Source organism: Lynx canadensis, chromosome B4, assembly GCF_007474595.2.
Source record: "Lynx canadensis isolate LIC74 chromosome B4, mLynCan4.pri.v2, whole genome shotgun sequence".
Lineage (NCBI taxonomy): Eukaryota > Metazoa > Chordata > Mammalia > Carnivora > Felidae > Lynx > Lynx canadensis.
Window position 1 is genome coordinate 59,289,701 of NC_044309.1, and position 14,749 is coordinate 59,304,449.

The 14,749-nt window shown below is 37.4% G+C and overlaps 1 protein-coding gene across 6 annotated transcripts in view; it reads right to left on the reverse strand.

Annotated features, from left to right (window-relative positions):
- ITPR2 (inositol 1,4,5-trisphosphate receptor type 2) overlaps nucleotides 1-14,749 on the reverse strand; it is a 505,414-nt gene that overhangs the window by 291,230 nt on the left and 199,435 nt on the right. For all 6 annotated transcript variants that reach the window (XM_030322010.1, XM_030322009.1, XM_030322008.1 and 3 more), the window contains 4 exons: nucleotides 14,294-14,423; nucleotides 11,990-12,047; nucleotides 10,326-10,491; nucleotides 9,152-9,325 (listed from right to left, as the gene is read on the reverse strand). In XM_030322010.1, coding sequence (XP_030177870.1) covers nucleotides 9,152-9,325; nucleotides 10,326-10,491; nucleotides 11,990-12,047; nucleotides 14,294-14,423 — 528 coding nt within the window. The remainder of the gene's footprint in view (nucleotides 1-9,151; nucleotides 9,326-10,325; nucleotides 10,492-11,989; nucleotides 12,048-14,293; nucleotides 14,424-14,749) is intronic.

The window sequence follows — 14,749 nt, forward strand, 5'->3', positions numbered from 1 at the left end:
CTGAAGACATGAAATATTATCATCAGAAGTGGGAGAAAATATCTTTCAACCAATAAACGGTGTTTTCCCAGAAAAAACTAATTTTAAATTTATAGGCATCAAATAAAATAGCCTTAAAACATGTCAACTAGGGGGCACCTGGGTGGCTCAGTTGGTTAAGTGTCTGACTCTTGATTTCGGCTCAGGTCATGATCTCATGATTTGTGAGTTCAAGCCCCACATCAGGCTCTGCACTGACACTACAGAGTCTGCTTGGGATTCTCTCTCCCCTTCTCTCTCTGTCCTCTCCTGCTTGTGTGCATGGACTCTCTCTCTCTCTCCCTCAAAATAAACACATAAACATTAAAAAAGTTTTTAAAACATGTCAACTATACACAAATTTTTTTAAAAAGTTAAGTGGAAGAAAACCAAGCAAACAAAAATAGCCTTAAAACATACAAAGTAAAAATTAATAAAACTACAGGAAAAAAATTCATAAACCTACTATTGTAGTGGAAATGTCAACAAATCTCTCTCAATTATGGATATGTCAAGAAAACAAAAATATTAGTAAGTAGATAAATGATTCAAACACAAGAAGCTTGGGGCACCTGGGTGGCTGGGTTGGTTAAGCGTCCGACTTCAGCTCAGGTCATGATCTCATGGTGCGTGAGTTCAAGCCCTGCAGTGGCTCTGTGCTGACAGCCCCGAACCTGGAGCTTGCTTTGGATTCTGTGTCTCCCTCTCTCTCTCTGCCCTTCCCCCACTCACACTCTGTCTTTCTCTGTCTCTCAAAAATAAACATTAAGAAAAATTTTAAACACAATAAGCTTGACTTACTACCCATATACAAGGAACCCTATGCCTGTTCACATTCTTCTCAAGCCCACATAAAACATTTACAAAACCTGATGGTATATAATAGGCCAAAAAGCAAGTCTCAACAAATTTTGGATAACTGATGGCATCAGAACCACGTTCTCTTGCCACAAGTTAATTAATTAAGAATTCAATAACAAAAAGGGATAAATTTTGTCTAGACATTTGGAAATTTAAGAACTCATTTCCAAGTAATTCTGGGAGAAAGAAGAAGTCATAATGGAAATTTTAAAATATCTAATATTGAACAATAATATAAATGGCATTTGTCAAAATTTGTGGAATGCAGTTCCTTAGAAGGAAATTATACCGTTAAATTTTTTAAAATCTGAAACATAAAAGGTTATAGCAGAACAAATATAACAAAATAACAAACCAAAAGCTCAACAAAGCCAAAAATGGATTCACTAAAAAGGATGATCAAAATATGTGCAATGCTGGTAAGATGACACATGACATTGTACATTTGTCAGAACCCACAGAAGTATACAACACAAATAGTGAAATTAAAAGGGGCAAAAGAAAAATTTAACACAAGTAAACAATATCAGGAATAAAAAAGGGGTCTGAAGCTAAAGAGATAGAAGAAATGTTAAAAGATAATGAAAGAATATCAATAAATTTAGGCCAATAAATTTGAAAACTAAAGCATATGGCCAGAAAAATAAAACAAACTGACCCAAAATAGAAAATTTGAATTAATTTATCCATTAAAGAAATTGAATCAGTAGTTAAAATCTTCCCACAAACTAAATCCAAGGCCCAGGCAGATTCACAGATAAGCTTTGTCAAACATTTACAGAATAGGGCTCAGTCAGTTAAGTGTCTGACCTCAGCTCAGGTCATGATCTCATGGTTTGTGAGTTCAAGCCCCACATCAGGATCCATGCTGACAGTGTGGAGCCTGCTTGGAATTCTCTCTCTATCCTTCTCTCTCTGCCTCCCTCTCACTCATGCTCGCTCTCTCTCAAAATAAATAAATAAACTATAAAAAATATTTTTAAAAACATTTATGGAATAGATATCTAATCATATGCACAGAAAGGATTAGATCTTGCAGCTCACTTTATTATGAAATCAGTCTAACCTTGCTAGTGACACTTGACAGGAACAGTACAAGGAAGGAAAATTACAGGCCAGTCTCACTGACAACATAGTTGTTAAATCCTAAACAAAATATTAGCAAACTGGATCTAGCAATGTAAAAATTATCACCAAGATATATTTATTTTAGAATGCAAGGTTACTATGGTAGAAGCTCTATTTATGAGTCATGCTATTAAAATTAGCAGTGCCTGGGTGGCTCAGTCAATTAAGCATTCGACTCTTGATTTCGGCTCAGGTCATGATCTCATGGTTCGTGAGATCGAACCCCACAAGCCCCACAGCAGGGTCTGCGCTGACAGCAGGGAGCCTGCTTGGGAGTCTCTCTCTCCTCTCTTTCTGCCCCTCCCCCTTGTGCTCTCTTTCTCTCTCAAAATAAATAAAAATAAACTTTTTTTTAAAAATTAGCAGATTAGGGGAGGATGGGTGAAATAGGTGATGGGGATGAAGGAGTGCACTTGTGATGAGCACTGGCTGATGTATGGAAGTGTCGAATCACTATATCGTGCACCTGAAACTAACATTACACTATATGTTAAGTAACTAGAACTTCAATGAAAACTTTTTAAAAATTAGCAGATTAAGATTACAGAAAAAGAACATAATCTTGATAAATGCTTACACTGTATTTAATTAAAGCCAATAACCATTCATGGTAAAAATTAGCAAACTAGAAATAGAAGGGGATTTCTCTAATTGATAAAGGGTATCTACAAAACAAATGGATAATAAACATTATGTTCAACATTGAAATATTAAAATTATTCCCTTAAAGATCAGAAGCAAGACAAGGATAGCAAGACATTATCTTTTCAACATTATACTGGAAAAATCTTATCAACACAACAAAGTAAGAGAAAAAGAAATAACAGATGAAAAGATTGTACACAAGTTTGAACTTATAGGATAGGATAATCATGACTTGCAGTCAAAAATATTTTTAGCCTTGGGGCACCTGGGCGGCTCAGTCAGTTAAGCGTCCAACTTCGGCTCAGGTCATGATCTCTCAGTCCGTGAGTTCGAGCCCTGCGTTGGGCTCTGTGCTGACAGCTCAGAGCCTGGAGATTCTGTGTCTTCAGATTCTGTGTCTCCCTCTCTCTCTGCCCTCTCCCGCTCGCACTCTGTCTCTCTCTCAAAAATAAATAATTACTAAAAAAATTTTTTTTTATATTTTTAGCCTCAGTAGTAGGTATACATGGATTGGTAGGACCTAACTTGCCCATACAAAATTTAACCTAATCTAAAATGGAAGTGGAAGTGAAATGGCCAATAAGCATGTGAAAATATGCTCAACCTCATGAGTAATGCCAGCAAAATCACAACAGAGAAAATGTGTCAATGCACCCAATTGTCAGAAATGGAAAAGCGAAAAAACCAGCAGTTATGAGGATAAGGAACTCTCATATATTGCTGGAGGGAGTGTCACTCGGTCTTTGGAAAACAACTGGCATTATTTGGTAAAAGTAAACACACTAGATGTTTTACACCTAAATATATATCCTGAAGTCTCTTTTTTAATTTTTTTTAATTTGAGGATAGTTGACACACAATGTTACATCAGTTTACGTGTGCAACATAGCGATTCAACTTCTCTCTATATTATGATACCAAGTGTAGCTACCATCTGTCACCACACCACACTATTACATTATCACTGACTATATCCCCTGTACTGTGCCTTTTATTCCGGTGACTTATTCCTTCCCTAACTGGAAACCTAGATCTCCTATCCTTCATCCATTTTGCCCATCCCCTCTTTCTCCCTCAGTTTATTCTCTGTACTTACAGATCTGATTCTGCTTTTTGTTTGTGTGTTCATTGGTTTTATTTTAGATTCCACATATGAATGAAATCATGTGGATTTTATCTTTCTCAGTCCAACCTATTTCACTTGGCATAATGCTAAGTCCATCCATGCTGTTGCAAATGGCACAATCTCATTCTTTTTTATGGCTGTGTAATATTCGTGTGTGTGTGTGTGTGTGTGTGTGTGTGTGTGTGTGTACACATACATACACCACATCTTTGTATCTATTCATCTATCAATGGACACTTAGGTTGCGTCCACATCATGCCTACTGTAAATAATGCTGCAATAAAAGTAAGGGTGCATATATTGCATATATCTTTTTGAATTAGTGTTTTAATTTTCATTGGGTAAATACCCACTGGTGCAATGATTGGATTATATGGTATTTTTATTTTTAATTTCTTGAGGAACCTCCATACTGTTTTCCACAGTGGCTGTACCAATTAACATTGCTACCAACAGTTCACAAGGGTTCCTTTTTCTCCACATCCTTGTCAACACTTATTTCTTGTCTTTTTGATTTTTGGCTATTTTGACACATGTAAGGCAATATCTCATTGTGGTTTCAAATTGCATTTCCCTGATGATAAGTGATGTTGAGCATCTTATCATGCTGTTCATCTGTATGTCTTCTTTGGAAAAATGTCTACTTATGTTCTCTGCCCATTTTTTAAGTAGATTTCTTTTTTATTTAGAGAGAGAGAAAGAGTACGAGAAGGAGGAAGGGACAAGGGAGAGAGAGAGGGAGGGGGATGGAGAGAGAGAGGAAGAGGGAATCTTAAGCAGGCTCCATGCTCAGCACAAAGTCGGACATGGGGTTCAATCCCATGACCCTGGGATCATGACCTGAGCCAAAATCAAGAGTCAGATGCACAACTGACTTAGCTGCCCAGGCACCCTGGTCCTCTGCCCACCTTTAATTGGATTATTCAGTTTTTTGGTGCTGAGTTGTATAAGTTCTTTATGTATTTTGGATATTAGCCTCTTAACAGATATATCATTTGCAAATATTTTCCATTCAGTAGGTTGCCTTTGTGTTTTGTTGATGGTTTTCTGTGCTGTTTAAAAGCTTTTTATTTGGGGGCACCTGGGTAGCTCAGTTGGTTGAGTGTCCGAGTTCTTGATTTCAGCCCAGGTCATGATCCCAGGGTCATGGGATTGAGCACCATGTTGGGCTCTACACTGAGCCTACTTAATATTCTCTCTCTCTCCTTCTGCCCGTCTCCCCTGCTCTTTCACTCTCTCTCTCTCTCTCTCTCTCTGTCTAAAATAAAAGTAAATATAAAAGCATTTAAAAAATAAATATAAGCCTTTATTTTGATATAATCCCAGTAGTTTATTTTTGCTTTTGTTTCCCTTGTTTTAGGAGACATATGTAGAAAAATATCTACAGCCAATGTCAAAGAAATTACTGCCTGTGTTTTCCTGTAAGATTTTTATAGTTTCAGGTCTCACATCTAAGTCTTTAATTGGAAGAGTCTCTTAAACATGTGCATCGGGTGACATACAAAAGTTTTCAAAGTAGCATTTCTTTTGGTAGCAAATTTTCTTTAAAAACGCTAGAACTTTAAAGAATGAAAATGTCCACCAACAGTTAACTAGATAAACATGTGCATAAAATGTAATGCACATTCTAATATATATTAGAAAAAAATCAATGGGTTACAGCTATATATAAACAAGGATGGAGGACAAAAATATACCCAAAACAGACTAAATGAAATATTTTTCATATTTTTTTGTTTTATTTATTTATTTTTTGAGAGGGAGTTTGTGTGTGTGCATGAAAAGGGGAGGGGCAGAAAGAGAATCTCAATCAGGCTTCATGCCCAGTGTGGAGCCCCATGTAGGGCTCCAACTCATAGATTATGAGATCATGACCTGAGCTGAAATCAAGAGTCAGACACTGAAACAACTGAGCCACCCAAATGCCCCATGTTCCAGAAATACAAATATGTGTGATAAAACCATTAAGAAAAGCAAGGGAATAATCATAAACTCATGAGAATGATTTCTTCTGGGATATGGGGAGGGACTGCAGGGACTCCTTACTGGTAATACTCTATTTCTTAAACTAGGTGTTCATTTCAGTAGAATGTGCTACCTCAAGAGCTACTGAATTTGCCATCACAGAAGGGTGGTTTGGTTTTAAGAAATATCTCATGTGAGGTATTCAGAGAGAAAATAAATATCACACAGGAATTGGACTTGATACCCCTATGAGTATATTTTAACCCTAAGATTTCAGAATTCAATATCCATCATAGTCAACAGCACGATATGCTGTACATAAAAACCAATAATAATTATAAGAAGCATTCACTGACTACTGACTTTGGCAGATGCTGTCGGTTGTTCTTTCTTGATAGTAGATTTCATTTTTGTTCTACTATCTATCCTTTCCCACTGTAATTTAGGGGAGGGTATCCTGGAGATTGAGGATCATCTATTACTTAGTCTGAATTAATCTTGTAATCCATTGGTTTAGAGGTAAACATGTGGCCCTGCTTTGGTCAAGTAGACATGAGATAGAACCTACTAAGGGATGCCTGGAAAAGGTTTTCTTGCTCCTAAACAGGAGACTCAGAAATGCATGAAAATCATAGATACCCCTTCCTGGTGTTGTCACGCAGGGGCATAATGTCTAGGACGCTGCTGCCATGATGCAACCATGAAAAGACCAGTCTCAAAATTAAGTCTATTTGTGAATAATTACCACACTGAGAAATGAATGAATTAAAGCTGGAGCCTTACTTCTTGACGTGGTGGTAGATAACATGTCACCTTATTGTTTATATTTTCCCACCGGAGTCCTATTCACTGACACGCCTTGTGCACAGCTTGCTCACTTAATCTTCACAGTATTTCCATGAGCTAAGTGCCATTATTGTGTCCACTGAATACACTATTAAAAAAACACTTAGGGAATTAAAATAAGTTGCCCAAAGTCACACGTATACTTGGTGGCAAATTCTAGGGTATCTGACCTCAAAACCCATGCTCTCAATACCCTATGCATTCAAGGCCATCTTTCTGTGTCTGTAAGGGCTGAGAAGAAAATCCTGATAGACGGGAGTGTTCCATTATCTGGTCACGTGTTTTTTCAGGTGTGAGTCAGTGGCGCTGGAGCAGCAGTGTCAGCAGCAACCAAAGAAGCTTCTTGACCTCTGAATCGTAGCTACGAATGTTTGACCTTGAAATCAATAGTCCAGGGGCAGCCTCCGAAGCGTACGCCTCCAGACTTTTCAAAAATATAACTGCTTGTATTAAATCACTTCCTCCTTCAAGTGCCTAGAATTACCACCATTTTCTGAACTGATAAATCCTGTACTCAACAAATAAATAAATAAATTCCAGCTTCATTGACTTATATTCATCTGAAATCCCTAGAAAAGTAGATTTATAACCCACACGGAATGCAGTTTTATTTTGAAGGCATCCTCAATCAAACACCTTCTCCTTTCTTACATCAAAACATTGCTTATTAAACTGAGAAGGGGGTACCATGGATATTCACTACGATAGAGGGTCTTCCTCTACTTCTTTCAGTAATTAGGAACTTAAACTTCAGACTAGTGACTCACATCTTTCATGGAACATCTCACCTATACTCTTAACTGATTTTTTGCAAACTTTTACAAACAGCATAATGCTTTTATCTCTGGTTTAGAGCTGTTCTTTATTTTTAAAAATCCAATGTTCTGGAAGGGGAAGCAACGTTATGTTTATTCTCTAGAACATGTACAAATTATGTATTTGCAAAAGGAAGAGGTATTCCAACCTTGTGAAAGCATAATACATCTCTTATTACCTTTAAATATTATATCAGAAAGCGCAGTCTTACATTAAAGAGCCTGGAATGTACCATCAGAAAGACCCAGGTTAAAATCTCAGCTGAGTCATGCAGAGCTGCCTAATAGTGACGAAATCCTTGGGTTTTCTGAGCTCCAGCTGACTCATCCTTAGAAATGTGATCTAACTCTCTCCAAAGTTTGTTGTAACATACAAAATGAGATACCGTGTATGAAAATGTCTGCTTTAAGACTTGATGTATAGCAGGTACTAAATAAATACGAAATGTCCTCTTATTTCTTAAATATGCTATGTAAGAACTCTACTTCAACAACAACAACAAATCTGGTCATGAAAGAAATTTATATGGAGTAGAAATTCTACATTCTAGTAACTTACATTATAAAATCATAGAAAAAGGTGCTAACAGATTCAGTCAAAAGTTTTGTGCAGATTAGTGGTAAGTAGTCCTGAGACAAGGAACCCACCAGAGGAACCCACCAGAGGAACTTCCCTTTCCACATGTTGAGGACTCAAATTATTTCCCACTCCGTCTTCACCTTTCACTACACAATACTTTGGGTATTCCAACAGAGAAGCTGTGGTAGGCAAACCCTACCTAAATAGTCTACATTCCTACAGATTAAAAAACAACTAAATAAAACACTAGATAGGCATTTAAGAAAGAATATCTTATCGATTATGATGTTGGCATTGGTCTGCTAAGTGTTACCATTAAAATATAGTTTTAAAAAATTTAGATGGGGGGCGCTTGGGTGGCAGAGTCGGTTAAGCGTCTGACTTCAGCCAGGTCACGATATCGCAGTCCGTGAGTTCGAGCCCCGCGTCAGGCTCTGGGCTGATGGCTCGGAGCCTGGAGCCTGTTTCCGATTCTGTGTCTCCCTCTCTCTCTGCCCCTCCCCCGTTCATGCTCTGTCTCTCTCTGTCCCAAAAATAAATAAACGTTGGAAAAAAAATTCAATAAAAAAAAATTTAGATGGTTATTTAGTATTTAGTGAAATGTGAAAACAGCAACTAATTAACCCACTGAAAACTAAAACCTATACAACAGAAGACATAGGACCACCATCTTACCACTCTTTAGAGCAAATGCAGAATTTTGCTATTTTCATGCTGTCACTAAAGCAGATTGTTCCAGTTAGCTATTTTTATGTATTATATAAGGATATGCAATAAAGAAAGGAATAAGTTACAGGTTGGCAGTAAACAGCCACAGTGACAAAATGATGGTGGTGACAAAACTTCACCTCTTTATTCAAGTCTATGCTTAGGACCCACTCCTTCTTTGTCCATCTGACTCCATCCTATTGTCCTGATTCCTGGACTGTCGGATGTATCGTGAAAAGGAGAGAGAGTGAAAAAGTAGGCAAATGAGCTAAGAAGTGATAGCAATTGGAGAGAACTAATTCCAAAATACAGGTGTAGGGAGTTAACTGATTTGGCAAATAAAAAGTTGATGCTGTATTACTCAGAATAAAATTTTTCTTTATGAACAACTTTGGCTAGATGGCATATGACTTAAGAAATTGAAAAATCATTATTTCCAAAAATATCTTGAAAACGAACCTCAATTGGCTCTTCACCACCTTTTACTTGACTTTCACCCATTTCTCCATTCTCATAGCTGCTGCTCTTCTCAACCCATAACTCAGATTTTTCTACAGTGAGTCGAAGCTGATCTAGATCCGCCTTTATCTGCTTGTAGTTATCTACATCTTGATTGGACACCAGCAATTGCACCTGGAAACAGAAAACTCTGAACCCTTAATGTACTTAAGGAAATTCCTTCATTCCTATTTCAATTATGTCAAAAATTCCAGGTCTTTTAAGCTGTTCCTCAGTTGAAGTTTCATGTTTCTAGAATATTTGTGGATATTTTAGATGTATATTGAGCATGAAAACTTACCTGGAGGTATCTGTGAACACTAAGCCAATATATAAAGAATTATAAATTTTTAAAAAGTGAGTCCTAGCAGAGTGCTAAGGAGTAATGTAAAACAAAAGATACCTCAACTCTAGTTTCACTGCTAAAGTTTATTTCTCCAAGAGTCTATGTGATTGAAAAGAGGTAGAAATACAAAAATAAATGGAAGAAAATTCTGATACAGTCTAAACCTCATGGTATAAACTTTGATTTTATTATAATTTATGTGTATTATATGACATATCCAAATATATGCATTATTATGTCTATTTGTTTAGTCTTGGAATTATTTCATATTTTAATAGATTCTTATAAAACTTCCTAATGAAGATCAGCCCTTTATTAAATAAAATAAATATTAGTGAAACACATGTAAGCACTTAGGTATTATTCATGAATAGTCTCAAGATTGATGTCATTCAGATGACAAAGAAAAAGATTCGATCCAAAACAGTTCCTTTCTTTCACCTGTATACATTTTGTCCTATCCAAATTTATCAGTAAAGTCTGGGGTCAAAATAATAGCCGTGGCAACAAGATTCCTAATATGGTATTACCCCCCAGCACCTTCCTAAATCTTTGTGCCTGTCATTTACATTAAAGATATTAACTGAAAATCACTCGTGGGGAACTCTTTCTAAAATAGATCATGTCTTGGCTTAAGACAAGGCCACATCTATCTTTAAAAATAGAAAGCATCTCCAGGAAAAGCCTCACAGTCTCATTAACTCTGCAACCATGAAGTCAGGTTGGATGTTATAGACAACATTTTCGGAGCTTCCGCTCTGGCACCATTGAGGGGCTATTCAATCTTACCTGTTTAAATGCCTGTAAAACTTCGGCTCTCTGGCTAAAGTGCTTGAACAGTAGTTGCAGGGCCCCTGATAGCAGAGGCGGGTAGTCGTGCATGATCAGATGAATGAGGACCCGTAAAAATGTCCTGCCTCCTTCATCATCAAGTTGAACTGGATTTTTCTCCTTTCTATAAAACCAACAATAATTCTACAATAGCTTATATTTACATAAAATCTATTCATAAGTGGTATTCAAATTATGTATACATTCTCAGAGCTATATATTCCTTTCCTCCCAAAAAAACTGGAAAATAAAGAGCAAAATAATTTTACACTTTTCTTCACCCCCCTCATGTAACTGATCAAGAAACAAAGCACAAAGAAAAGCCTGTGTATGTGTCCACGAAAAGCAGGGGTGACCAACCCTCCAAATATGTCCGAGATGGAGGGGGGTTCCCAGAACAGAAGACTTTTCAGAGCTTGTACTGGGAAGGTACGAGGCCAACCAGGATGAGTTGCTCACTTCGACATAGACAAAGGCTAGAAATCTAAATCGATCCAAAAAATCTCGACTCTAGTACTGAGAAGAGATACTAGGAGGGATGTACAGCAACAGCTGACTTTCCCCAGAACCCTAGAGACCCCTCCACGACAGGTAGTGACAGCTGGGAGAAGGACAAGGGCGTACACCCACACACACACATGTGGACACAATCACCAGAGCTGCTCTGGGTTTTGCTATACTCAGACACTGGGCAAGACCGCACTGGAGGAAGAGGTCCATTTATTTCAAGGTGAAAAATCATACACCGATTTATTATCTATCTCTTCTCAGGAATAATGAAATACTTGAATAGGAAAACACAACAATAACAACAACAAAATCCACCAAAACAACATGAAAACAAAGCTAAACCAAATGTTCACTAGAGATAAAAATCCTTTTTGGTTCCCTTGATTCTTCATTCTTGTTTGTCTTTCTAACCAAAGAAAATGCAACAAAGGGCTTAGTGTGAAATTTGTTTAGTTTCTCATGGCAAACCTATAACAGAAATGAATGCTAGAAACTCAGTAAGTTGTAGCTTAGACATTTCAGGTTCATTTTTTTTCCTTTACTTTTCTTTTTTACTGCTATTAGTTTTCATTTCTGAAAAGGAAAGAAGCAACTTTAAAACAATAAACATCGGGGCTCCCAGTAACAAAGGAGGGTAGCCATGCCAGAGGCATGTTTTCTTTAATCATGGATATTTCCAACAGGCAGCAAATAGCTTTATTTCTCACAAATAGTTAATGATAACATTGAAAGAAGTTACTTCCTTGCCTCAAATTTTTTTAGATTCAGGCAAGCGATGTTTTGCAAGACACAGCACTACTGATACCAGGGGACTTAAAGGGCATTCGCGTGCTGTCATTATTTGAGGAAAGAAAAGCAAAAAGAATTCAGGGAAAAGTTCAATACACTGATCTCATCTCTCTTGTCTTTTTCCCCCTGGCCTACCTAAAAGAAAAGCTAGGCTTTCCTCTTCTACAGTAAATTAGCAGCTTCATTTCTGGCAGAAATTATGTTGCCAACAATAAAGGATCTAAAATTAAATAAATATCGGGAGGTAAACAATAGCAAAGTATCAATAAAATTCTAAGCAAAAATCGTATTCACAAGATAAAGCCACAAACTTGTTACTATACCTTCCAGCAAACATCGTTTCTGCCTGAGCTGCGATTTCATCTATATCAGGAACAATCGCTACAAAGACAAAGGGTAAAATCCATTCTTTATCTTATCATAATTAGGAGTCACAATATTTATATTGATATTAGCACACCTAAAAATATTTTGCCTTCATTCCTTCCTGCCAGGAAAAGTCAACAGTTTAAAAAGCCGCAATATAATTTCACTTACATATCAACGTTTTAAACAAAGTTTACATTTTGAAACATATATTGCTACAAAGATATATTTAGATCAGAAAGCACCATTTACAAAGTTGCATCACCTGTATAAACATATATATATGCATCAGCTACACACACACACACACACACACACACACACACACTTATATAATTTAACTGGGTGATGACGTGGAAGGACGTTTTTTAAATATGTTTTTTAAAGAATCAAAATATAGCAGTAATGAACCTTGTAACTGTTACGGTATTTCCAAACAACATGGTCCTTTCAGACATGCTCCTCTTCTACAATTCCATCCCTTCTTCTTATGGGACATTAATTTTTTTTATGTGAACCAATCATGATTCCTCACCCGTCCTCACCACCAATATTTTGAAGATATCTTTCTTAAAATAACACATTTAAATAAGTACATTATTTATTTCTCATCTCCAAAGCAGAAAACAAAGCAGAGAAAGAAAGAAAGAAAGAAAGAAAGAAAGAAAGAAAGAAAGAAAGAAAGAAAGAAAAAGAAAGAAAGAAAGAAAGAAAAACGGAAAAAGAATTCTCCCCAGAAATCTCTCTCTTCCAGACTCAACCAATGAAAGAGATCAGGTAAATCAGAAAGAACTGGTTTTCTGGGGGTTCCCTCCCATACTTTACTGACACTTGGAGCTTCTATTTCCAGAAGTCTGGCTTCTGAGAGCCAATAATTTTTATGATACTGTCAATGCAACCGCCAGCTAGGCTCTCTGGTTCAGCCACGTGACTCCTGGAAATGACCCTCTGGGGTTCTATACTTCTGGGAAACATAAAAACAATACTGTTGCAAATGTACCAGAAGTGACTTCTCACGTAGGCAAACTTAACCCATCTACAGAGGCATGCTGCCTTCTGATGGTTCTAAGGAGTCGGAGAGCAGGACATTGGTCTACCACTCATTTTTTTTTTTATTTTTGTTAACGTTTATTTATTTTTGAGACAGAGAGAGACAGAGCATGAATGGGGGAGGGGCAGAGAGAGAGGGAGACACAGAATCGGAAGCAGGCTCCAGGCTCTGAGCCATCAGCCCAGAGCCCGACGCGGGGCTTGAACTCACGGACAGCGAGATCATGACCTGAGCTGAAGTCGGACGCTTAACCGACTGAGCCACCCAGGCACCCCAGTCTACCACTCATTTTAACTACACACTTACAATCACGGAATCATTCCTGCCAAATCGAATGACAGGGAAAAAAGAGGAGGTTCCCTGACACTTTCATACTGGTTGCGATTAGAAGAACATTTCATATTTGTACACAAATCTGATCCTCAGAAAAAGAATTCAGTTACCTGGCTAAATCTTTAATACAGTAGTTTCTAGACTGCTGTTACTGGCCTGACCTATTCAGAAACATGGAAATGTAGTATTTCTTAGGTTTCATAAGGTATTCTCTACAGTCACAAAATTTTTACAGTAATTCTTACGCTCTTTCTTCACTATGCTCCTACACACGGAGATAAGAGTGGTTTTCATTCTTACATTTTTAAATGTGAAAAATTGACATACAGTACCAGTTCATAACCATGCAAAGTAAGTGCACGCACACACACACATCACCACCCTCATTCAGACCTTTGGGAGATACCATGTCTTTGTTCTTGAGCTGGGCAACAGCTTCCTAAAAATCACCTTTCTTCCCGAAAGCTACATTTCACACTGCTCTTTGATCAAGCAAAAAAGTCTCCCTTGGACTTTCACCAATACGGTATGGTGCTTACAAGATTCAGGCCCTGAAACTGGAGAGACCTTTGAGGGAATCCCTCCTACTTTCGTGACCTTTAGCCAGTAATTTAACCCATCTGACCTCGGTTTTCTTATCTGTAAAGTGGCACATAAACAGCACCTCTCCCTCATCGAATTGTGAAGGCTACAAAATTAACTGCATTCTGAGGACTTAGCACCAAGTAACTGCAAACATCCTCCAAGACGTTCTAGGCTCTGTCTCAGTTCCTTCATGTCATTGGTGGATATGGTTTCTGCATTTGTGTCTCCTAGAAATATTACTATGTCTTAAAATATGAATGCTACGGGGTAAATATTGTCACAAAGGAGGTACCTGATGGTAGTAATGTATCTGGAGAGCCACTGGCAGATGCTTCAGCATTTTCATTGTTCTCTCCAAATTCCTTCTTATATATTGACAGCATATATGAGATCCTATAATCCAGTCTGACACTCAGGATAAACTACAAAAGAGCATTAAAAACATAATTTTATTAGCATCATGTTTAAAACGACAGTTCATTACACCAAGAACAATGTAACTATTAACATTTCACACGAACTAAGTACAAATCTCAGCTCTTAACACTCCAGTTGCATACATGCTCATCAGCCATAAAGCTAACAAGAGTGATGCATTTCCATTAGCCAATGTCAGTAAAATCCCAAAGCAGTTTTTTAGGAAAAAGAAAACGATTCCCCCATGATTACTCTGAATATTCCAGACCAAGGTATCCAATGAGTCTGGATGAAGAGGTAATGATGACTATTTCACTGAGCATTTTGCGGA